Source organism: Opisthocomus hoazin, chromosome W (genome assembly GCF_030867145.1).
Source record: "Opisthocomus hoazin isolate bOpiHoa1 chromosome W, bOpiHoa1.hap1, whole genome shotgun sequence".
NCBI classification, from domain to species: domain Eukaryota; kingdom Metazoa; phylum Chordata; class Aves; order Opisthocomiformes; family Opisthocomidae; genus Opisthocomus; species Opisthocomus hoazin.
The window spans coordinates 31,233,178-31,258,438 of NC_134453.1; the positions used below are offsets into that span (position 1 = coordinate 31,233,178).

General features: G+C 44.8%; 1 protein-coding gene across 4 annotated transcripts in view; it reads left to right on the forward strand.

Annotated features, from left to right (window-relative positions):
- Positions 1 to 25,261, forward strand: part of LOC142365634 (spindlin-Z) — a 96,596-nt gene that overhangs the window by 8,712 nt on the left and 62,623 nt on the right. For 3 of the 4 annotated variants that reach the window (XM_075446618.1, XM_075446617.1, XM_075446620.1), the window contains one exon: positions 18,208 to 18,433. The exons of the other annotated variant lie outside the window; for it this stretch is intronic. In XM_075446618.1, the coding sequence (XP_075302733.1) occupies positions 18,382 to 18,433 (52 nt within the window). In that variant the 5' untranslated portion in view covers positions 18,208 to 18,381. The remainder of the gene's footprint in view (positions 1 to 18,207; positions 18,434 to 25,261) is intronic. 4 annotated transcript variants of the gene reach the window in all.

The following is a 25,261-nucleotide window of genomic DNA, read 5'->3' on the forward strand; positions in this document are numbered from 1 at the left end:
GCATATTTCATTAGGGGATTGGACTGTCTTAGCAAAATTAAGTGTTAAGGCTCCCAATGGAAGAAATAAAATTCATCAACTTGTTAGCGAAGTCGTAACTTAATTGCCAGTGTCCTGGGAAATTAAGGGAATAGAAAGGAGAGGTTTCTTTTCTACCAAATCTTTTTCACCTTTTTTATGTCACTACGGGAGAGACATATGCTGAGTTCATCCATAACTTTATAAATAGAGAGAGAAAACATCCCTTTAACTTCTCACAGAAACAAGATTACATTAAATCCCAGTGTTAACTTTTCCTGCTTAACAATTATACTGGATTAGTGGGAAAACTCAGCCAGTATTTCCATTGGCTATGGAACTTGATTCAAGCTCTTCAGATGGACAGATCTTACATGTGATAGAACCTAGGAGTTTTAGTTCTTAAAAGATATGATTGTACAAGGTGTTAAAACAGACGGTCCAGAGGACTTTTCAGCTTTGACATTAGTAGGTGGAAAAGTTAGCCTCTGTTATAGAGGATAGGCAAGATTCAACCTTATGTGTGACTGTTTTACAAGGAGGTGCAACTCACATGCCCAAGGCTGAATTACAATAATTTTTCATTTTCTTAAAAAGAAAAAGCAATGCATTGGTAGTGGAGCTAGCTACTTGTGCTGCTTCTGAAGATCTTCTAGAAATAGCTATGCTTGTAGGAAAAACTGAAGTTTAATTTTAAATGCTTAGAACCTATAAAAACAGCATGAGAGGCAGACATTGAGTTTCTGGAAAATCTGGCCAGATGTTCAGTGTATTGTTTGCAGCTGGAACATTCTGCCTCTAGAAGGATATTGATAATGTCTGAAGCATTTTTAATGCCAGTAGCTCTTGTTGCAGGTTGCTCGCTATGTAGAGGAAAAAAGTCATGTCTCAAACTTGAAGAAAGATACTACTGGGAATGAGAAAACACTAAAGGAATCATTTCTCCTCTGAAAACTTGAGCTGCAGAGAACAGGGAAGAAACTAATGCCTAGTTAGTCATATGCTTACATATATACTGTTTTAGCAAAGCAATGAGTGGTAAGCAGGTCTGAAAGAAGGATATATGGATTCCCTCCCCACAGAAGGGAAACGGTGTCTGTGTTCCCCCCCAAATCACTGTGTATTTGGAACAGGAATGGATTTACTTTCTGGCGATCTACTCCTGATAGTCTTAATTAATTTACTGGGTTTAACTGTAAAATAGGAAAACTCATTTGCTCTTTCTCTAGAAATATTGGTGATTCTATTCATTCTGTATACCTTGAAACTCTAAATTGCTTAATGTATTTAAAGTGCTTATCTGTCATATTTGTTACTAATATTTTAACTTGTTTTCAGCTGTACTAGATAAAGTTCTTTGTGGTTTTAGAGCATGTTTCACCTTTCAGATTCATAAGGTAAACTGCTCACCTGAATTACTGGTATAGTTCTTTCTCTTTTGCTGTAAACAGTTGTGTATGCATGGAGGATACATGTGCTTAAAATTTGTTCTGATCAGTATTTGTTTTCATTGATTCTTTTCATAAGTGTTGGCTGCTGAACAGTGAGGAAAAACAACTGTTCTGGTGCATATTCACTTATCAAGGGGAGAAAGGCTGGTGGGGTTAGGGCTTATAAAGTGATTTTGAGATTACTGGGCAGGACAGCTTCTCAACAGTATTAACTAATTTTAGTCCATTTGCAGAACTTGTTGGTAAAATTATTCATTTCAAAATGGAATCAAATTAAAAAACAAAACAGAAAAAACCATTCTCCTATACAGTGACTCTTTTCTTTTTTCTTAAAACTGGTTAGTAATATAAGATTAAAAAAAAAACAAAACACCACACACTCCCACCCCAAAAAAAAAGGAAAACCAAAAAACCACCCCAAAACTCCCTCAAAAAATTTTGAGCTGTTGGGTTTTATGTGCTGTAATGAAAAAAAATTTCTCTGGTTTAATGTACAAAGGAAATAGTTTGGCAGTAGTTCAGAAATTTAATTGTAAATGAGAGATCACCAGGTGGAAGGAGGGAAGGGACCACTGATTCTAAAGCTTTGAAGAAATATGCTTCCTCTAACAGAATGGAAACACCAGCGTCTAGGAGCTGGTCAAAATCTGGATTGCTCCAAGGTTAAGAATTAAAAACGATGTCCTCTTTCCGAGTTAATACAGCATGCTAGGGTAGATGACATAGCAGGTGGGAAATGCTTCTGAAGAAGGCACAGAAGAATCCTTTGGTATTGGGAGAAAATAGTGCTGTGAGTCTGTCCATGGCTCTGTTTATTCTGGAAGCTACTTAATATTTAAATTTGGAAGTCCTTGTTTGCAATTGCTTTTGAATGCCCAAGATCAGCCATTTAGACTCACTGTAGATGTATGCTTTAAGCTACTTGGAGTGAACTTCTAGGAAAACTTCAGCCAAAGAAAGAAACTTAGTCAGACGTAGATTAGGTGACTTTGTATTAGTTTGTAGATTACTAGAATGTCTGAAATAATCCTTTGGTTGTAGTAGGATTTAGAAGTGCATGAAAAAATTCCTTCTTGGTGTGCCTCTAAGAAGTAGAGGTTCAATTCTAGATACCTAAACTTTCAAAAAAGTATTTTTTGATATCTCTGGAAAAATTTACTTCCTTCGGTGCTTAATTTCTAGGCAGGTAAACTTTGGTAGTCAATTTCAGTCATGTGGCACTAGTGTTCTTGAGTTGGAAAACATTTGGGAAATCTCACATTTTATGGTTGTTTTTGTATGCGGATTTTATTTATTTTAAGAAAGGGATGTATACTTCTGTGAATGTTTGAGACACTCTACCTTTCACTGTAGGGTGCTTAGAATTAATTTCAAAATTGATCTCTCTCCCAGTAATACAAAGCTTTTGAAGGTGCAGATACTAGTGAAATATCTCCAAACTCTTGGTCCTTGAACTGGATATAGTGTGGTGTTCCTGTAATTTACAACAGTTGTCCAGGATCACAGTGTCAAATGTAATAATTCTGCTTTTGGGTTTTTTGTTTGCAGGGTTTTTTTTTTCCATAGAAGGTGGAAAAATCCTACTTGGCTTTTTTGTTTAAGTCTATTGACAGATGGTTCCTTAATGCAGATAAGAATATGCTTGACTTCTGTGCCTTTTATCTCCCACAGTAACCATCTATGTAAGCATAAGGGTGCTATAGACTAGGCTAAAAACTATTCTGTAATCTTTCTGAGGAAATAATGTTTTTATACTTTAACTACAATAAAATTTTTGAAACAGAAATAATGCTTTGTGATGGGGGGGAGAATCCTATGCTTTCATGCTCCCTCTACTGGTATTGTCATTACAGTTTTCAAATGTAGTATGTCAGTTCTGAAAATCAGTCTTGTGAGATGATACTCTTCAGAAGTTAGCAGCTGTGGTCATTGAGTCCCTGAAACTTAAAATACTAAGCAAGTTCATTAAAATACTATTTTATAATACTGAATCTAATGGGGTTCTTACGGCTGCCTTTACTGCTACCCGAGTTAAGTATACACTTAATCTGTGATTATTTCAAAATATATCTAATGCAAAAATAAGCCCCCTTAAATGTTAAATTGAGAAACTGAGTGCTTTAACAGTGTACATCATGAGGAAAATCCAGTGGAAATAGAGAACAATCTGTACTCTTTGTCTCAGTAACAACTATGTCTTGCTAGTTCAAGGGGAAGAACAAGTATGGCAGGAAACATCAGAAATAGTACTTCCAGGATTTCTGTCTATCTTTTTTTTTTTTTTTTAATGAACTTTAAATGCAGTCTTTGAGGGTTACCATTTACACGTGTTCTCATGAAACTACACTAATGCTTCAAGATCATGGACCTCATGTTTCACCTGAAATACTGTGTCTAACTTCAGCGGAGCTAAGCTAAGGACGTGCTGAAAGGTAGTTTAGACAAAAATTGTTCAAACTATTGACTCAGAAGGCTTCTGAAAGGTTAATATCTTTTGTTAAGCTACCTACCTAGTTCTGAAACATTTGGAGTATTACCTAAGGGGGGGGGTGGGGGTGTGTGTGTGTAATGTTGGGATAGCTGCTCAATTGAATATTACTGTTAATAATTGTTCTTCCAAAATGTTTTTTAGTTTTTTTTGAACTCCTAAATTATATCGACTTCCATAGTTTTATGCTGTAATAGGGAGTTCTTGTCTCCACACCTTCTCAGAAAACCTTTTTTTGCTCTACAGTATGGGAAAATCCTCATGTAATTTATCCATTTGCTTATGCTAAAATTGTTATTAAAAATAAACTGAAATGTACTACCTTCATTTGATGTTGAAATATAAAAATTTACAAAAAGATTAAAAACCTTTTCATTGAGTTCCAGGATCATTATAAAATCTTATAATCTGATCCCTAGAATTCATTGAGTGTATGATGGCCTGTATTTATCTGAATATGATCTGGTCTGTTTCTATTCTGGCTTTACTTTCTGAGATGTTTTAAATGTGGTGGTGGTAGAATGTATTTTATTATGCTGGCTTTTACTGAAAACATCTGCATACAGTGCATTGTTTTTCTAGATATTTTCATATTAAAAAGGGAAAGAAAGCCAGATGAACTTTAGGTAGCATTTTTTTTTTCCTTTTAACAGTAATGGTACAGTATTTATAGACCCATTGCCAACAAGTCACTTGTATAGACACCCTGTCAACAAGGGATAGTTTGTACAAATTTCAGATTGTTTCAACCTTCTGTTTAATAATCTACAGTTATATCAACATAGCATTGTAGAGTAAATGTAATTTGTAATTTTTTTAGATATAAATATGTACACACACCCATACACAGTTTGTATACCACACTGCTTGTTTCTGTATACTTCTAGGCAAATAACAGTAAATCTATGGATAGAAGAAAAGCTCTAGAGGATATTGGAGAGGAGGGAAAAAAGTGTTTGATTTGGGGTCTGTCAACTGATAAATCCATCATTGAAATGTGTTGCTCTTTGTGGTTGTCAGTTGTAAATAATTTTTGTGTTCTCGGAAATACTTTACTATAATATCTCTTCCCAGATGTCAGATGTTACTACTCCTACTAAATCCTCGTGTTAAGGGAAAAAAAGTTCTTAGTAATTGATATTCCAGATAAGTCTGTAGGATACTTTCATGCAGAGTTGGAATTTGAGTGGCTGAATTTTCATACTTCAGGAAAGTGAAAATGTCCAACACAAACTAAAAGCAGGTGTATATTTTTGTATTCACCCATGTTATTTAGGAGATATTTTAACATTGACTGTCTTGGGGGGAGGGGGGTGTACAAAAGACTTGCGTAGGGCCACCCATTCTATTGATGTGATAAGAATTAGGGAATCTAAATAACAGACCTGCCTCATCCAACTTGTTACTGCCAAAACCATTATACTACTTCAGCTGAAATGTATATTGGCAATTCTGAACTGAATTACAGAAATCAAAATATTACGTACCAAAAAATCTCTTCAACTGATATATTTCCTTTCAGAATTAATTTGTTCACAGAATAGTCTCATGTGCTTTACAATTAAGGGTTTGCAGAGGGAATTAAACTGGTTCATGAGGAAAACTGCATAATCTGTGCTCTGAGTATGCATGCTGATTTTTCTCTTTTTGCCTTTATGCTGAAAGAAAAACAACAAACCAACAAAAAATAAATATAAATGAGGGGAGAGCCGTGGATGTTGTCTTCCTTGACTTCAATAAGGCTTTTGACATTGTCTCCCATAACATCCTCATAGGGAAGCTTAGGAAGTGTGGGCTGGATGAGTGGTCAGTGAGGTGGATTGAGAACTGGCTGAATGGCAGAGCTCAGGGGGTTGTCATCAGTGACACTGAGTCTAGTTGGAGGCCTGTAACTAGTGGTGTCCCCCAGGGGTCAGTACTGGGCCCAGTCTTGTTTAACTTCTTCATCAACGACCTGGACGAAGGGACAGAGTGTACCCTCAGCAAGTTTGCTGATGACACCAAACTGGGAGGAGTGGTGGATACACCAGAAGGCTGTGCTGCCATTCAGCGTGACCTGGACGGGCTGGAGAGTTGAGCGCAGAGGAACCTGATGAGGTTCAACAAAGCCAAATGCAGGGTCCTGCACCTGGGGAGGAACAACCCCATGCACCAGTACAGGCTTGGGGTGGACCTGCTGGAGAGCAGCTCTGCGGAGAGGGACCTGGGTGTCCTGGTGGATGACAGGTTGACCATGAGCCAGCAGTGTGCCCTGATTGCCAAGAAGGCCAATGGGATCCTGGGGTGCATCAAGAAGAGTGTGGCCAGTAGGTCGAGGGAGGTTCTCCTTCCCCTCTACTCTGCCCTGGTGAGGCCCCATCTGGAGTACTGCATCCAGTTCTGGGCTCCCCACTTCAAGAAAGAGGAGGAGCTACTGGAGAGAGTCCAGCGGAGGGCTACAAGGATGATGAGGGGACTGGAGCATCTCTCCTACGAGGAAAGGCTGAGGGAGCTGGGCTTGTTCAGCCTGAAGAAGAGAAGGCTGCGAGGGGACCTAATAAATGCTTATAAATATCTGAAGGGTGGGTGTCAGGAGGATGGGGCCAGACTCTTTTCAGTGGTGCCCGCCAACAGGCACAAACTGAAGCACAGGAAGTTCCGTCTGAACATGAGGAAGACCTTCTTCCCTCTGAGGGTGACGGGGCACTGGAACAGGATGCCCAGGGAGGTTGTGGATTCTCCTTCTCTGGAGATATTCAAAACCCTCCTGGATGCAGCCTGCTGTAGGTGACCCTGCTTTGGCAGGAGGGTTGGACTGGATGACCTACAGAGGTCCCTTCCAACCCCTAACATTCTGTGATAGCTCTATTTTCTTGTCTTGATATTGTGTCTTCCTCTTTACACTGATAGGATGATTGTAGTGTTGTCATTAAAACTAGTATAATGACTGACAATTTGTAGGCCTTGCTTGTTTTAATCCATCATTTAACCTTTCTTGTGTGAAAGGCTCTGAAATAATTAGAACAGGCTAATCAGAAGAATGTTCTTTAAATGAAACCTGCAACTGAGCTGTTGGTGACCTGTGCAGTAAGGTGTAGGGGCAGTCAGTTCCTAACTGGTAGGCTGTAATGCTTTTCTAAAAGTTACTGGTAGTCTGTAAAGGCTATTATAGTGTATTCTGGATTTGTCAGTTTGGATCAAAAAAAGCTACCTGTGTTTTATTTGCTATATGAAAGAACAAAGTAGTGGGTTTAGAATTATTTCACTGAACTTACTAAAAAGGCTGACTTTCAGAAGTCATACTGAAATAGTTTAAAGTGACTTAGTTTCTCAGTTTAAATTGATCAAATACTGAACTGTAGTGCTGTCAACAGAATTACCTTCAGAAGTTGATTGTTTCCTTAAGTCATTTTATGTACATACTTCTAAAGAGGAATTTCTGTTCTTCCTTAACAGTGTGGCTTATTGTTACTTAGTATGTCAGAAGCACATTACAAATTTCTTGTGTGGAACATGGCATTCTTAGGTTTATAAATATTATGAATGACAACAGCACATTTAATGCTATCATGTAAATATTCCATATCCTTAATATGGGAAATTATAAAGAAAAAATCAATCCACAGAATTAAAAACCTTTTATTGCAGAACTTTTACAAAAAAACAATATCTAAGTTAAATTTTTCTGGTTTATTTTAATAAGGCAAGCGACTTCAGAAATTGTTACATATGCTTTAAAGTTTGAGATGTTCTCAAAGTATATCAGTTGATCTTCAGAAAATCTCATTTTGTCCCTTCTTATTAATGCCTTTAGAACTGTCAGTGTGAAACTGACATGTAAAGAATTCAAAATACTAATTTTAGGAAAATTTGTTTCATTTATGTTCTGTGAGAATCTTAAGTGTTGAATTTGTGCAAGTTAGTTTGTAGAAAATGTTTGAATTGCTGAATCAGATTTTAACTTCAGTAGTCTTGTGTCCTTAGGTTCAGAGAGCACAGTGAAACACTGCTTTAAGTGTTAGAAAATGCATTGTGACTTTAAAAGGATTAGGAAGCCTTTTTCCTTCTAAGAGGTATGTCTTTGGCGTAGTAGTGATTGGGGGTAGATCATTCCAATAAAATGCTTACTAACTGGTAGAAAGAATTGTGTATTGTTTCATTTTTCTTTGTAAATATAGCTACTTAACAAAAAGTGAAACTAAAATGTCTGTGCAGTATTTTACAATTTCAGTTTGCCATTGTGACTGACCAATAAACTTCTATGATGGAAGAAGGCTTAGTGGAGATGGGCAAGGGCACTGTGCCCATGAAGCTCAGAGAATAATGCAGGGTGTGACTGACCACAGCTGATGCAAAGAAAGCTGACTTACAGATAAACAGCTATAACAGTTGAGGGGATCAACTGGTAGTATAAATGTGTCTCCCAGATTTCATTAAAAGAGTGTGAATGTCTCCATGAATTAGCGAGAGCAGCATGGGGGGAGTGAATAGGCAGCTCAGTCCAACTTATAGTATAAAAACTAGACAACTAACAAAAGAATTTTGAAGAGTGCAACAGACTTGAACTGGCTTGAACCCATGTATTCCTTCCTGGTGACTAGGGACGCCCAGCATCATGACGTTGAGCTTACTATAGAGACCAGTAATTGGGATCACACTGTTGTTGTGATTGAACTGTGTATTGCAATTGCTATATTTCGCTAAGTGTAATTTACATTTGCATTGTGTTTGCAGTATAGTGTTGGATCACTGTGCTAAATCAAAAATCCCGTGTAATGTCAGCTGTCTTAAAAAAAAAAAGTAAATTTGATATTAACCATCATGCCCAGCATGCATGGAATATATAAAAGAGCTGGGTCAGAGAGCACTGGACTCTGGCATCTATGGATTCGAAATCTTTAACAACCCCCCCCCCCCCCCAAAAAAAAACCCCAAAAAACAACAGCAGCAAAAACCAACAGCAAACACACACAAAAAAACCACCACCACAAAAAAAAACACACCCAAAAACCCACATATACTACATAGAGATATTATGAAATATTTAGAACTACCTGGATGACAAATCAACAGCTGTTACAATTTAGCCCTGGTCAGCAACAAAGGGCCACACGGTCACTAGGGTGAGGAGGAGAATAGAAAGAAAAAAGGCAAAAAACTCTTAGTTCGGGATAAGGGCAGTTTAACAGAACAGCAAACAAAGGGAACAGTAACAGCAACAATACTGATAAGGAGAATATACAAAACAAACACCAAAATGCCCAGAGCAATTCTCATGCCCCGTACCCCAGGCGCTCCCGAGCCTCGAGTCCCTTCCCCCCCAGCCCACTCCCCCCATCTGGAAACCAGCATGATGGTACATGGTATCCATTATACACCCCTTTTCTATACCATCTATGTCATGCCCAGCTCCCCCATTTTCCAGTTGATCACCACCACTTCTCCTGTCTTTAGTACATACATACGGATATCATTCCCTTAGTTTATGGATCATCACTCTAAAGTGTCCATTGAGTTCATTTAATCCATGACTTTGGGCTCCATCTTTCGTAACAGTCTTCCAGGGCCAGGACAGGTGATGGGCGGTCACTTACCGCATCCGGAGCTCATGGCTGGTGTATCTGGTGCGGCCGGTCCCCACAGTCTGCGGGTTGAAGATGTTGATCTTGATGAAGTTGCTGGGTGCCAGTTGTTGAAGCCGGGTCCAGTCCAATCACTGCTGTATTCTGCTACGTTTCATCAAAGTCCATCCTTCATTAGTCTGGGTGATTCTTACTGTGATACTACTGATATAACATATAACAACTAGAGTAGTGAAAACAGACAGTGACAGGGTCATTTAGCAATCAACTTTATACAATTTATTTATTGACTGTTCTCGTCCAAAGTAAAATCCCCATGAGGTACACATCGGACTTCCCCATCCTTTTGCATTACCCACCAGGTACACCCAAGTCCTTGAGCAAAAGCAATCCCGCGGAAAGGTTTACCTTTGCCCGAGGCAGGACTAACGCAGACTGTTTTCCCTAACATGTTCCACATGTGCACTACGGGGACTTTATCCCCTTCTACAGTGCGTGAAAGTTTTGATTGGGAAGGGCCAGCCTGTTAGTGGATCCTCTGGTGTTAACCAACCAGGTGGCCTTTGCTAAATGAGTATCCCAGTTTTTGAGAGTCCCACCCCCCATTGCTCTGAGTGGTTTTTAGCAGTCCATTGTACTGTTTGATTTTCCCAGAGGCTGGTGCATGGTAGGGGATGTGATACACCCACTCAATGCCGTGTTCTTTGGCCCAGGTGTCTATGAGGCTGTTGCGAAAATGAGTCCCGTTGTCCGATTCGATTCTTTCAGGGGTGCCATGTTGCCACAGGACTTGTTTTTCAAGGCCCAGGATGGTATTCCGGGCGGTGGCATGGGGCACAGGGTAGGTTTCCAGCCATCCGGTGGTGGCCTCCACCATTGTGAGCACATAGCACTTGCCTTGGCGGGTTTGTGGCAGTGTGATGTAGTCAATCTGCCAGGCCTTCCCAGATTGATATTTTAGCCATCGTCCTCCATACCACTGAGGCTTTACCCGCTTGGCTTGCTTGATTGCAGCGCATGTTTCACATTCATGGATAACCTGTGCGATGGTGTCCATGGTCAAGTCCACCCCCCGGTCACGAGCCCATCTGTATGTCGCGTCTCTTCCTTGGTGGCCCGAGGTGTCATGGGCCCATAGAGCTATAAAGAGTTCACCCTTATGTTGCCAGTCCAGATCCACCTGAGCCACTTCAATCTTGGCAGTCTGATCCACCTGGTGGTTGTTTTGATGTTCCTCAGTGGCCTGACTCTTAGGGACGTGGGCATCCGCATGACATACTTTTGCAACCAACTGCTCTATCTGGGCAACAATATCTTGCCAGAATGGAGCAGCCCAGATGGGTTTGCCTCTGCGCTGCCAGTTGTTCTTCTTCCATTGCTGCAGCCTCCCCCACAGGGCACTGGCCACCATCCAGGAGTCGGTGTAATGACAGAGCACTGGCCACTTGTCTCGATCAGCAATGTCTAAAGCCAGCTGGATGGCTTTCACCTCTGCAAGCTGGCTGGACTCACCTTCTCCCTCAGCAGTTTCCACAACTTGTCGTATAGGGCTCCATACAGCAGCCTACCACCTCCGCTGCTTCCCCACAATGTGACAGGACCCATTCGTGAACAGGGCATACTGTTTCTTCTCTTCTGGCAGCTGGTTATACAGTGGGGCCTCTTCAGCACCTGTCACCTCCTCCTCTGGCGATGCTCCAAACTCTTTGCCTTCTGGCCAGTCCATGATTACCTCCAGAATTCCTGGGCGACTGGGGTTTCCCATTCGGGCGTGCTGGGTGATCAGCGCGACCCACTTACTCCACGTAGCATCGGTGGCATGATGCGTAGAGGGGACCCTCTCTTTGAACATCCAGCCTAGGACCAACAATCGTGGTGCTAGGAGGAGCTGTGCTTCAGTGCTGACCACTTCTGAAGCAGCTCAAACACCTTCATATGCTGCCAGAATCTCTTTTTCAGTGGGAGTATAGTGGGCCTCGGATCCTTTATATCCCCGGCTCCAAAACCTCAGGGGTCGACCTCGAGTCTCCCCTGGTGCTTTCTGCCAGAGACTCCAGGTTGGGCCATTCTCCCCGGCTGCGGTGTGCAGCACATTTTTAACATCTTGCCCTGACCGGACTGGCCCAAGGGCTACAGCATGAACTATCTCTCGTTTAATTTGTTCAAATGCCTGTCGTTGCTCAGGGCCCCATTCAAAATCATTCTTCTTCTGGGTCACTTGACAGACAGGGCTTACAATCTGGCTGTAATTTGGGATGTGCATCCTCCAAAAACCCACAACAGCTAAGAAGGCCTGTGCTTCCTTTTTGCTGGTTGGTGGAGACATAGCTGCTATTTTGTTGATGACATCCATTGGGATTTGATGGCACCCATCCTGCCATTTTATTCCCCAAAAACTGGATCTCTTGCGCAGGTCCCTTGACTTTGCTTAATGGCGAAACTGGCTTTCAGAAGGATCTGAACTATTTTCTCCCCTTTGTCGAAAACTTCCTCTGCTGTGTCTCCCCATACAATGATGTCGTCAATGTACTGCAGATGTTCTGGAGCTTCACCCTTTTCAGTGCAGTCTGGATGAGTCCATGGCAAATGGTGGGACTGTGTTTCCACCCCTGGGGCAGTTGATTTCAGGTGTACTGGATGCCCCTCCAAGTGAGAGGAAACTGTGGCCTGCACTCTTCTGCCAAAGGGGTGGAGAAGAATGCATTAGCGATGTCAGTGGTGGCATATCACTTGGCTGCCTTTGACTCCAGCTGATATTGAAGTTCAGGAATGTCCAGCACAGCAGCACTTGGTGTCGTTGTGACTTCATTCAGGCCACGGTAGTCTATTGTCAGTCTCCACTCTCCAGTAGATTTTCTCACTGGCCATATGGGACTATTAAAGGTTGAGTGAGTTCTGCTGATCACTCTTTGGCTTTCCAGGTGGGGGATCAGCTTATGGATGGGGAGAAGGGAGCCTCGGTTGCTGAGGTATTGCCGCCAGTGCACTATTGTCATCGCGATTGGCACCTGTTGTTCTTCAACCCTCAGCAACCCCACAATGGAAGGATCCTCCGAGAGACCAGGCAAAATGGACAGCTGTTTAATTTCTTCCATACCAAAAGCCCACTGATACCCTTTTGGGTCCTTGAAATCCCTTCTCCTGAGTCTATACCAAGGATGCACGGAGCCTCGGGGCCAGTTACAATGGGGTGCTTCTGCCACTCCTTCCCAGTGAGGCTCACTTCATCCTCCAATACACTCAGCTCTTGGGATCCCCCTGTCACTCCAGAAATACAAATGGACTCTGACCCTTTGAAATCTGGTGGCATTAAAGTACACTGTGCACCAGTGTCCACTAGAGCTTTATACTCTTGGGGATCTGATGTGCCAGGCCATTGAATCCACACCGTCCAATAAACGCGGTTGTCCCTTTCCTCCACCTGGCTGGAGGCAGGGCCCCTCTAATCCTGGTCAGAGAATTTGCTGCTCACCTGGTGTAAGAATGACTTGGAAGTCCCTTCAGGAGGATCGGAAGCAAGATCAAACTGTCTATCTGGTCTGGAGAGCTGGCTGCTGGAAACTGGAGCGGCATTTTTCCTAACAGAATCCCCTTTTGTGACTGTTTTACCTTGCAACTCATGCACTCTTGCCTCTGGGGTCGGTCTAGGTTTTCCATCCCACTTCCTCATGTCCTCTCCGTGGTCACACAGGTAAAACCACAGGGTGCCCCGTGGTGTGTAGCCTCTGTATCCTCTCTCCTGAGCAGAGAAACGCTTGCCCCTAATAGCTGAGACACTGGCCTGTACAGGTGTGGAATAGGACATATTCTCTTTGAATTGCTGGAACTCCCGGGACAATTTCTCCACAGCTGAGACAAGGGAGGAAGAGAGACTTTCTTCATATTGCCAGAGTCGGCTGGCCACTTCATCCACTGTTGGTGCCTCTTCACCTTTCCAGTTTACTACTGCCAGTGAGTTGGCATATGAGGATGGTGCGCTCCGTACAAACTTCCTCCGCATGTGCCGTGTGCACTGGACTTCATCCTGGTCTGTGGGTATCTGCTCATTGTTCGGGTCATAGTAAACCAGCTCCCGGATGGCTAATTCCCTCAGGTACTGGATATCTCTCTCCATATTAGTCCACTTGCCTGGAAAACACACATCATCCTCACTGAAGGGTTCCTTTCCCTCAGGCCTGACAGAAGTCATTTCCAGAGGCTGAGGGCTTGGGCCTTTTTTCCAATGGCCTTGTCAATGCCCCCATCCCTGGCCAGGGATCCCAGCTGCTTGGCTTCCCTGCCCTTTAATGCCAAGCTACCGGCCCTGTTATCCCAGCACCGGAGCATCCATGTGACAATGTGCTCAGCTGGGTGGCGGCTGAAATCTTTCCTCATATCTCTCAGCTAACTCAGGGACAGGGACCAGGTGATGATCTCTGGGTCTGCCTCCTTCTCCTGCTCTTGGATGGCCTGGGCTCATTGTTATCCCTTAGGGGGCGAACTGATTTCTTTGTGTATTTCTTTTTCTGTATAGGGGCGTCTGATACCGACACAGGTTGGTTTTCTGGCTCAGCCATGGTGCCTGCTGCCGGAGCTGGAGCAGCTGCCGTGCCTGCCAGGGAAGCTGTGACAGCTCTAGTGGTTGTGGCAGCGGCAGCCGAGGTGCCCGTGGCGGGGGCTGGGACAGCCTCCTGGGCTGGAGTGGCTGCAGGGCCAGCTGGGGTCTATTGCTTTGTTTCCCCCCCTTTCCCTTTAGAGCACTGAATAGTGTTGAACAGGGCTCGGTAGGCGAGGGCCAGACCCCAGCACATTGCAGTGATTTCTTTGTCCCTGGAATTCCCAGGGTGGCAGCACACTTCTTCCAAATATTTTACTAGTTTGTCCGGATTCTGCACTTGCTCAGGGGTGAGTTTCAAAAACACCGGGGGTTCCCACTGTCCTAGATACTTGCCCATGCTATACCACACACCCAGCCACTCAGAGCTATCCAGCCGCTGGGCAGGTCTTTGCAGGGATGTTAACTACTTGTTTAGCCCTAAACAAGAGCTGAAACCCATTCAGGAGACAGAACAATAGGAGGGTTCTGGCCTGAGCATATCTGAGGTACAGAAATGACCGCAGTGTCGCATGCAAATACAAGCCTAACTTCATGCCCAGTGATGTTGTTATGTCATAAATCGATGTTATACAGTAGAGCAAAATCATAATCCTGATCTTTTTCCCAGCTATGATGAGCAGCACGGCAGTGAACACATACAGCAAGTAAGGGTTCACATACCACAGCCATTTGACCAAAGACAGCAACATTTTTGACTGGCGACTATTTAACTAATACACTAAATGCGTATAACATATTATATCAAATTCTCAGAAAGTTGTTTTAACACACTCTGCTCAGCCCTGCTGTTATCCCTGCCCCATGTTTAGGTGCCAGACTAAATATTACAGTTTAGCCATGGACGGCAACAAAGGGCCACTCAGTCGCTCTATCACCCTTCCCCCTGCTGGGGTGGGAAGGAGAACGGAAAGAAAAAGGCAAAAAAAACTGGTGGGTCGGGATAAGGGCAGTTTAACAGAACAGCAAAGGAAGCAAACAGTAACAACAATACAGATAAGGGGAGTATACAAAACAAACAGCTAAATGCCCAGAGCAACTCTCACCTCATGGTGCCCTGCTCTCCGGAGCCGAGACTCCTCTTCCCCTTGGCCAGCTTCCCCCACCTGGAACCCAGCATACTCTGTTCTCTTTGGTCAGTTTGGGTCAGCCATCCCCGCTGGGTCCCCTCCTGGCTTCTTGTGAAAATTAACCCTGTCCTGGTTGACAGCTTACTGTTTTAATTAAGTGCTGATGTTTTTCATGTGTGTGGTTGGGGTTTTTTTTATTGTTTGTTTAGTATGAAAGTATAGTTCTAGGTTACAGTTTACTCTCTCCAAACCATAATCTCTCATCTCATTTGAAGGAAAAAAAAAGTTAATTTCTCTTGCATATGTACACCGTCCTTGTAAGACTGAATATGGAAGTGTATTTTAAACTGTAGTGAAATATTTTTTTGTGTCTTCGGTATAAAAAATGTTCTTATGTTCTAGTAAAATAGTTAGGCAAGCTAACTGCTTCCTATTGTTTCTTCAAATGTGTTTTAAACCTTGAATAGTCCTCTGATACTGTTCAGCATTACTGTGTATATAATGGATAGCTTTCGGAAGAGATGAAACATGGAAGAACTGATAAGTTCCTTTAAATGGATATTTAAGTTTTAATTTCAAAAATTCTTATTGCTCTCTGACTGAATGTCTAAAAAGTTAGTTCTTCCAAATATAGCATGGATCTCTCTCTATGTGAATTCAAATCCTCTCTTACCTGGGAGTTCAAACTTTTCTAGGAGTTTGGTCTTTTTCTGTGAGTTTGTCAAGTTATGCGAAATTCATGAGCTCCAGGAAACTCACAGGTTCCGCAGTCGCTGCTTGGGGACTGGGTGAGAATCGGTCGTCAGGTGGTGAGAAAATTTTATTGTATATGGTTTGCTTTGCATATTTATTATTATCGGTAGTATTATTATTTCCTTTGTTGCCTTATTAAACTGTCTTATTATCTCAACCGATGAGTTTCCCCTTTTGTCCATTTCTCTTCTCCATCCCGCTGAGAGGGGAAGGGGAAGGATAAGCCAGCAGCTGTCGGGTCCTCATTGCCGGGTTAAACCACGACAGCTATGTGCAGCATTGGAATGAATGGATTAATTAGGTGAAATGTTTGCTGTCCAGAAACATTAGTCTGAAATAGTTGATCTGTAATTCTTCAAAATTTTAGGTGATCGTAAGTGTCTGTAATTTAAATTTTGGAAAAGACTTTAAAGCATTGTCCTCCAATATCTCCCTAATCTAGAGGAATGTGATTACTAAATGTTTCAGGAATCTGAATTTAGGTGTAGCGAATCACCAATGTCTTTTGCAGATCTTCTGTAAAGTAATGACTGAAAAAAATGGTAGTTTGAATGTTGCAATAGAATCTGTGGGGGTTTTACCTTTTAAGTGTTAAGATTTTTTTTTTCTACTTTTTTTTTTTAACGTATCAGTAGAGAAGGAATTCTGATATGTGGGTGTGAAGCATTTTGTGTTTTTTTTCTAACAAATAGAAGTAGTTGGTTTGTGCTTTACCTCTGGTGACCATAGTGCAGTTTCTTCTGCTTTCAGGAAGGGTTTTTAAAGTGGTAGTCATTCTTCCCTATACTAATGATTCGAAGATCCGGTAGGAAAAACCTAACAGTACAATGTATACTGTTAAGCAGGTATTCTTTATTGCGGCACCAGGCACACGGGGGATTTCTCCTCCAAACGTGCGCACCAGACACCCTGTTGCTTCAGGTTAAATACAATCACACATGTAAATATTCATTATATTTCTAGGAACTAATTAGCATATGTAAATATCTTTCACGCATGTCTGTTAGCATCTTTGGGTGGTCTTCGGGGGTCCCAAGATGAAGGCCCATCCTCTGCATCACGCTGTTCACTGATTGACATTTGTTTCTGCGCAAACTCAGTTCTAGGATCACGTATATCATGTCCTTCAGGTTGTTTTGCTCCGGTCTTGTTGCTCTCCTGGTGCCTCCTTATCTCTGTAGCTTGGTGCATTTGCCCTCCCAAGGCCGAGCTGTCTGGAGTAGAATTATTTAGGAGTCTCTTTTATCCCACAATTATCCCAATTATTTGCTGAGAACCAAGACCACTTTTGTTTCACTTAATTATTTTGTCTAACGACTAAGTGATAGCTTGTGCCCATGTCCTTCCACTACATTCCTTAATGAGAAAACAGGGATTAGTGTAACAGTTACATCCTTAGATCACTATGCATGCAGAAATACAAGTTACAGTACTAAAGACTACTAAAAACTAGAAAATATTAAGGCTTTTTGTTATAGTTTCACATTTTTTACAATCCCCTCTATCACTAAGCAAAGTTGTTTTTTTTTCTAATGAGGTTTTTCTATGTGTATCTGTCTGTGGATGATTTTGATGTGATACAGAACTTGTATTGAGAATGAGGAAAGGTACGAGCCTTAATATTTAGCTGTCTTCTTGCCTACTTGCCCTGTTTACTCAATACGTCCAAAATAACAGAATATGAAGAGACTTCTCACTGAGCATGAAAGAAAAAATATTTTGTTTCACTTCAGCATTTTGATGCCGTGAAAAGCCAGAGTTGAAGACTCAATAGTCGGAAGGCTATTAAGCAGGTATTCTTTATTACAGCGCTGGGCACACGGGGGATCTCTCCTCCAAACGTGAGCCACAGAGACACAGTTACTAGGTATTTATGCTGTGTTAACATACATATTCGTTACATTTCCAAAAAATGCTTATTATAGTAATGTTGGGGTTTTTTTTTTTTCGGAGAACTCATTAGTAGGTGTTAATGTCCTTCAATGCTATGGGGTCTTGAGATCATCTTGCAGCCTCCTTATCTCTATAGTTTGCATACCTGTTCTCCCAAGGCCCAGTCACCTAAAGGGAGGATTATTCAGGAGTCCCTTATCTTAAAACCCTCCCAATTATTCACAAAGAACCAAGACTTGCTTTGGTTGTGCAATGATTCTGAGGACCTGAAGTGATAACTTTTATCTGCATCTGCTACGTTACATTTGTTACATTCACAGGTATCAATTTATTTTAACCAGGTCTCAAATCAGACTATACTTTCTGTTTTGTTTTTCAGAGTGATATAATTGTAAGTGCTTCTCCTGTATTTGAGGAAGAACAAATTGGTGACTGGATGGTGGATTAATAAGTAGCTGTTGTATTAGGAGACTAAGAAGACATTTTGGGAGTTGGGAAGAACCAGATTTTCACCCTAGTCTAGCAGCTTGGCTGCTCACTTAAACACAGATGAATGAAGACCCCATTTGGAAAATCGCCAGGTCAGCGGTCCAGAGCTGATGCAGGTGAGGTGTTAGTGAATTTTGGGGGGTTGTTTGTTGTTTTTCAGTGGGTAAAAAAGTATCCTTATTTTATAGATTTTCTTGTGCACTTAGACTTTATGAAGCTGTTACTGTTTGTTTTATGATTGTGGGGTGGTTTTGAGGATTTTTTTTTTTCTAAGATATGAATTATTTGCTTTCATTATAGAAACCGTGAAATTGGAAGGATATACGTAAATTTAATTAAGTTGTACAGACTTACGTATAAGAAGTTCACAGAATCACAGAATCACAGAATGGTAGGGGTTGGAAGGGACCTCTGTGGGTCATCTAGTCCAACCCTCCTGCCAAAGCAGGGTCACCTACAGCAGGCTGCACAGGACCTTGTCCAGGCGGGTCTTGAATATCTCCAGAGAAGGAGACTCCACAACCTCCCTGGGCAGCCTGTTCCAGTGCTCCGTCACCCTCAGAGGGAAGAAGTTCTTCCTCGTGTTCAGACGGAACTTCCTGTGCCTCAGTTTGTGCCCATTGCCCCTTGTCCTATCACTGGGCACTACTGAAAAGAGCTTGGCCCCATCCTCCTGACACCCACCCTTCAGATATTTATAAGCATTTATTAGGTCCCCTCGCAGCCTTCTCTTCTTCAGGCTGAACAAGCCCAGCTCCCTCAGCCTCTCCTCGTAGGGGAGATGTTCCAGTCCCCTCACCATCCTCGTAGCCCTCCGCTGGACTCTCTCCAGCAGCTCTTCATCTTTCTTGAACTGGGGAGCCCAGAACTGGACAGAGTACTCCAGATGAGGCCTCACTAGGGCAGAGTAGAGGGGAAGGAGAACCTCCCTCGTCCTGCTGGCCACACTCTTCTTGATGCATCCCAGGATCCCATTGGCCTTCTTGGCAGCCAGGGCACACTGCTGGTTCATGGTTAACCTGTCGTCCACCAGGACACCCAGGTCCCTCTCCGCAGAGCTGCTCTCCAGCAGGTCCACCCCAAGCCTGTACTGGTGCATGGGGTTGTTCCTCCCCAGGTGCAGGACCCTGCATTTGCCTTTGTTGAACCTCATCAGGTTCCTCTCTGCCCAACTTTCCAGCCTATCCAGGTCACGCTGAATGGCAGCACAGCCTTCTGGTGTATCTACCACACCTCCCAGTTTGGTGTCATCAGCAAACTTGCTGAGGGTACATTCTAACTCTTCATCCAGGTCGTCGATGAAGAAGTTAAACAAGACTGGGACTAGTACTGACCCCTGAGGGACACCACTAGTTACCAGCCTCCAACTAGACTCAGCGCCGCTGATGACAACCCTCTGAGTTCTGCCATTCAGCCAGTTCTCAATCCACTTCACCGACCACTCATCCAGCCCATACTTCCTGAGCTTCCCTAGGAGGATATTATGGGAGACTGTGTCAAAAGCCTTGCTGAAGTCGAGGTAGACAACATCCACGGCTCTCCCTTCGTCTACCCAGCCAGTCATGCCATCGTAGAAAGCTATTAGATTGGTCAGGCATGATTTCCCCTTGGTGAATCCATGCTGACTACTCCTGATAACCTTCTTTTCCTCCACTTGCTTGATGATGGCCTCCAGGATAAGCTGCTCCATCACCTTTCCCGGGATGGAGGTGGGGCTGACCGGCCTGTAGTTCCCTGGGTCCTCCTTCTTGCCCTTTTTGAAGATTGGAGTGACATTGGCCTTTCTCCAGTCCTCGGACACCTCTCCTGTCCTCCAGGACCTCTCAAAGATGATGGAGAGTGGCTCAGCAATGACATCCGCCAGCTCCCTCAGCACTCGTGGGTGCATTCCATCGGGGCCCATGGATTTGTGGACGTCCTGATCGCTTAAGCAATCCCTCACACAGTCATCCTTGACCAAGGGAAAGTCATCCTCTCTGTAGGCTTCTTCTCTTTCCTCGGGGGCCTGGGATTCCTGAGGGCCAGTCTTAGCACTGAAGACTGAAGCAAAGAAGGCATTCAGTAGCTCTGCCTTCTCCGCATCTTCCGTCACCAGGACACCCGCCTCATTCAGCAGCGGCCCCACATTGTCCCTAGCCTTCCTTTTGCTGCTGATGTGGTTGAAGAAGCCTTTCTTGTTGTTTTTGATATCCCTTGCCAGCTTCAATTCCAGGTGGACCTTGGCCTTTCTCGTCGCATCCCTGCACGCTCTGACCACCTTCCTGTACTCTTCCCAAGTGGCCTGCCCCTCTTTCCACATTCCATGGACCTTTCTCTTCTGCCTGATCTCCGCTAGAAGCTCCTTGTTTAACCATGCAGTTCTCCTGCCTCCTTTGCTAGATTTCTTTCTCAGGGGCATGCATTGCTCCTGTGCATGGAGGAAGTGTTGTTTAAACAGCGACCAGCACTCATGGACCCCCCTGCCTTCGAGAGCCCTGTCCCATGGGATTCCTCCCAGTAGCTCCTTGAAGAGGCCAAAGTCAGCCCTCCTGAGGTCCAAGGTTTTGATCCTACTTATTGCCCTGCTTCCTCCACACAGGATCCTGAACTCGACCATTTCATGGTCGCTGCAGCCGAGTCTACCTCCAACCTTCACATCGTCCACCAGTCCCTCCTTGTTTGTTAACACAAGGTCCAGCAGCGCTCCTTTCCTTGTTGGTTCCTCCACCACTTGCATCAGAAAGTTATCATCGATGCTCTGTAGGAACCTCCTGGATTGCGCCTGCCTAGCTGTATGGTCTTCCCAGCTGATGTGAGGGTGGTTGAAGTCCCCCATGAGAACCAGGGCCTGTGAGGCTGCTTGCAGCTGCCTGTAGAAGGCCTCATCAACCTCCTCCTCCTGGTCAGGTGGCCTGTAGTACACACCCACCGTAATGTCACCCTTATGAGCCTGTCCCTTAATTCTAACCCACAAGCTTTCAACTCGTTCCTCATTTGCCCCCAGGCCAAGCTCAATGCATTCCAGTTGCTCCCTCACATACAGAGCAACTCCCCCACCTCTCCTTGTTGGCCTGTCTTTCCTAAAGAGTCTGTAGCCATCCATGACAGCATGCCAGTCATGCGAGTGGTCCCACCACGTTTCTGTGATGGCGACCAAGTCATAGCCGTCCTGCTGTGCAATGGCTTCCAGCTCCTCCTGTTTATTGCCCATGCTATGTGCATTGGTGTAGACACACTTGAGCTGGGCTGTCAATCTCACCCCTGACCCTGGCACGCCAAGCCTGGGCTCATCCCTAGTGAGCTGGGCAATGTCCCCTTCCCCCTTCGAACCTAGTTTAAAGCCCTCTCAATGAGCCCCGCCAGCTCGTGGCCAAGAATTCTTTTCCCCCTTTGAGATAGCTGAGTTCCACCTGTCGCCAGCAGGCCCGGTGCTGTGTACACCTCCACATGATCAAAGAAGCCAAAATTTGACCGATGGCACCAGTCCCTGAGCCACCTGTTAACCAGGTGAGTTTTCCTGCCCCTTTCGGTGCTGTTCCCTGCCACTGATGGGATGGAGGAAAACACCACCTGCGCCCCGATCCCTCAACCAGTCACCCCAGTGCCCTGAAGTCCCTGAAGTTGTACTGGTTTTGGCTGGCATGGAGTTAAATTTATTTACAGTAGCTTGCATGGTGCTGTGGTTTTGACTTGTGTTCAAAAACAGTGTTGATAAGTCAGGGATTTTTTAGTTATTGCTGAACAGTGCTTCTCTTTCTCATTATGCACACCCTACTCCCCCCCCTCCCCCCCCACAAGTAGACTGGGGGTGCACAAGAACTTGAGAGGGGGGACAGCTGGGACACCTTACCCCAACTGACTAAAGGGATATTCCATACCATAGACTAACACTTTAAGGGGAAAATTTTTCTTTTGCTCATTGTTTTGGTTTCGGCTGCCACTGGCAACAAAAGCGCCACGCGGCTGTCCCTCCCCCCGCCGGGGTGTGTAGGAGAATGGAAAGAAAACAGGCAGAAACCGGTGGGTCGGGATAAGGGCAGTTTAACAGAACAGCAAACAAAGGGAACAGTAACAACAACGATACAGAAAAAGGAGAATATACAAAACAAACCCGCAGAACAGAACCACTCTCTCGGACCGAACTGCCGCTGAGCCCTCCCAAGCCGCGAGTGAGTTCCCGCCGCACCGCCCGCCCACACCGGAACCCAGCATGGCGGCACATGGTGTGGAATACCCGGCTCTGTTTGGCCAGGTTGGGGTTGGGTCAGCCCACCCGGCTGTGCCCCTTCCTGGATTCTGGTGAAAATTAACCCTGTCCTGGCCAAACCCAGGACATTATCCACCCCTTATTCCATACCATCTACGTCATGCCCAGGTCCCCCATTGTCCAGTTGATCACCACCACTTCTCCTGTCTCCACATGTCATTCCCTTAGTCTATGGATCATCCCTCTAAAGTGTCCGCTGAGTTCATTTAATCCATGACTTCAGGCTCCATCTGTCGTAATGGTCTTCCGTGGCAGGGGAGGTGATGTGTGGTGATGGGCGGTCACTTGCTGCATCCGGAGCTCACGGCTGATGTATCTGGTGCGGCCCGTGCCCACAGTCTGCAGGAGATGTTGATCTTGATGAAGTTGCTGGGTGCCAGTTGTTGAAAACCAGGTCCAGTCCCATCATCGCTGTGCTCTGCTAGGGTTCATCGAAAAAAGTCCATCCTTCTTTAATCTGGACGATTCTTACTATGCTACTGCTGGTACAAAATATAACAATTATAACAGTGATAACAGACAGTGACAGGGTTATTTAACAATTAACTTTATACAATTTATTTATTTATGGACTATTCTCCCCCAAAATCAAATCCCCATGAGGTACACATCAGACTTCCCCATCCTTCCGCATTACCCATCGGGTACACCCAGGTCCTTGAGCAAAAGCAATCCCGCGGACGGGCTTGCCTTTGCCCGAGGCAGGACTAACCCAGACTGTCTTCCCTAACATGTTCCACATGTGCACTACAGGGACTTTATCCCCTTCTATGGGGCGCTGAGGTTTTGACTGGGCAGGACCAGCCCGGTTGGTGGACCCTCTGGTGTTAACCAACCAGGTGGCCTTTGCTAAATGAGTATCCCAGTTTTTGAAAGTCCCACCCCCCATTGCCCTCAAAGTGGTTTTTAGCAGCCCATTGTACCGTTCGATCTTTCCAGAGGCTGGTGCATGGTAGGGGATGTGATACACCCACTCCATACCGTGTTCTTTGGCCCAGGTGTCTATGAGGCTGTTACAAAAGTGAGTCCCGTTGTCCGACTCAATTCTTTCGGGAGTGCCATGTTGCCACAGGACTTGTTTTTCCAGGCCCAGGATGGTATTCCGGGCGGTGGCATGGGGCACAGGGTAGGTTTCCAGCCATCCGGTGGTGGCCTCCACCATTGTGAGCACATAGCACTTGCCTTGGTGGGTTTGTGGCAGTGTGATGTAGTCAAACTGCCAAGCCTCCCCATATTTATATTTTAGCCATCGTCCTCCATACCCCTGAGGCTTTACCCGCTTGGCTTGCTTGATTGCAGCGCATGTTTCACATTCATGGATGACCTGTGCGATGGTGTCCATGGTCAAGTCCACCTCTCGGTCACGAGCCCATCGGTATGTCGCGTCTCTTCCTTGGTGGCCCGAGGTGTCATGGGCCCATAGAGCTATAAAGAGTTCACCCTTCTGTTGCCAGTCCAGATCCACCTGAGCCACTTCAATCTTGGCAGCCTGATCCACCTGCTGTTTGTTTTGATGTTCCTCAGTGGCCTGACTCCTATGGACGTGGGCGTCAACATGACGGACTTTTACAACCAACTGCTCCAGACGGGCAGCAATATCTTGCCAGAATGGGGCAGCCCAGATGGATTTGCCTCTGCGCTGCCAGTTGTTCTTCTTCCATTGCTGCAGCCACCCCCACAGGGCACTGGCCACCATCCAGGAGTCGGTGTAATGACAGAGCACTGGCCACTTGTCTCGATCAGCAATGTCTAAAGCCAGCTGGATGGCTTTCACCTCTGCAAACGGGCTCGACTCACCTTCTCCCTTGGCAGTTTCCGCGACTTGTCGTGTAGGTCTCCATACAGCAGCCTACCACCTCCGCTGCTTCCCCACAATGTGACAGGACCCATTCGTGAACAGGGCATACTGTTTCTTCTCTTCTGGCAGCTGGTTATACAGTGGGGCCTCTTCAGCACGTGTCACCTCCTCCTCTGGCGATGCTCCAAACTCTTTGCCTTCTGGCCAGTCCATGATTACCTCCAGAATTCCTGGGCGACTGGGGTTTCCCATTCGGGCGTGCTGGGTGATCAGCGTGACCCACTTACTCCACGTAGCATAGGTGGCATGATGCGTAGAGGGGACCCTCTCTTTGAACATCCAGCCCAGGACCGACAGTCGTGGTGCTAGGAGGAGCTGTGCTTCAGTGCCGACCACTTCTGATGCAGCTCAAACACCTTCATATGCTGCCAGAATCTCTTTTTCAGTGGGAGTATAGCGGGCCTCGGATCCTTTGTATCCCCGGCTCCAGAACCCCAGGGGTCGACCTTGAGTCTCCCCTGGTGCTTTCTGCCAGAGACTCCAGGTTGGGCCATTCTCCCCGGCTGCGGTGTAGAGCATGTTTTTAACATCTTGCCCTGACCGGACTGAACAAAGGGCTACGGCATGAACTATCTCCCGTTTAATCTGTTCAAATGCCTGTCGTTGCTCAGGGCCCCATTCAAAATCATTCTTCTTGCGGGTCGCGTGGTAGAGAGGGCTTACAATCTGGCTGTAATTTGGGATGTGCATCCTCCAAAAACCCACAACAGCTAAGAAGGCCTGTGCTTCCTTTTTGCTGGTTGGTGGAGACATAGCTGCTATTTTGTTGATGACATCCATTGGGATTTGACGGCGCCCATCCTGCCATTTTATTCCCCAATAACTGGATCTCTTGCGCAG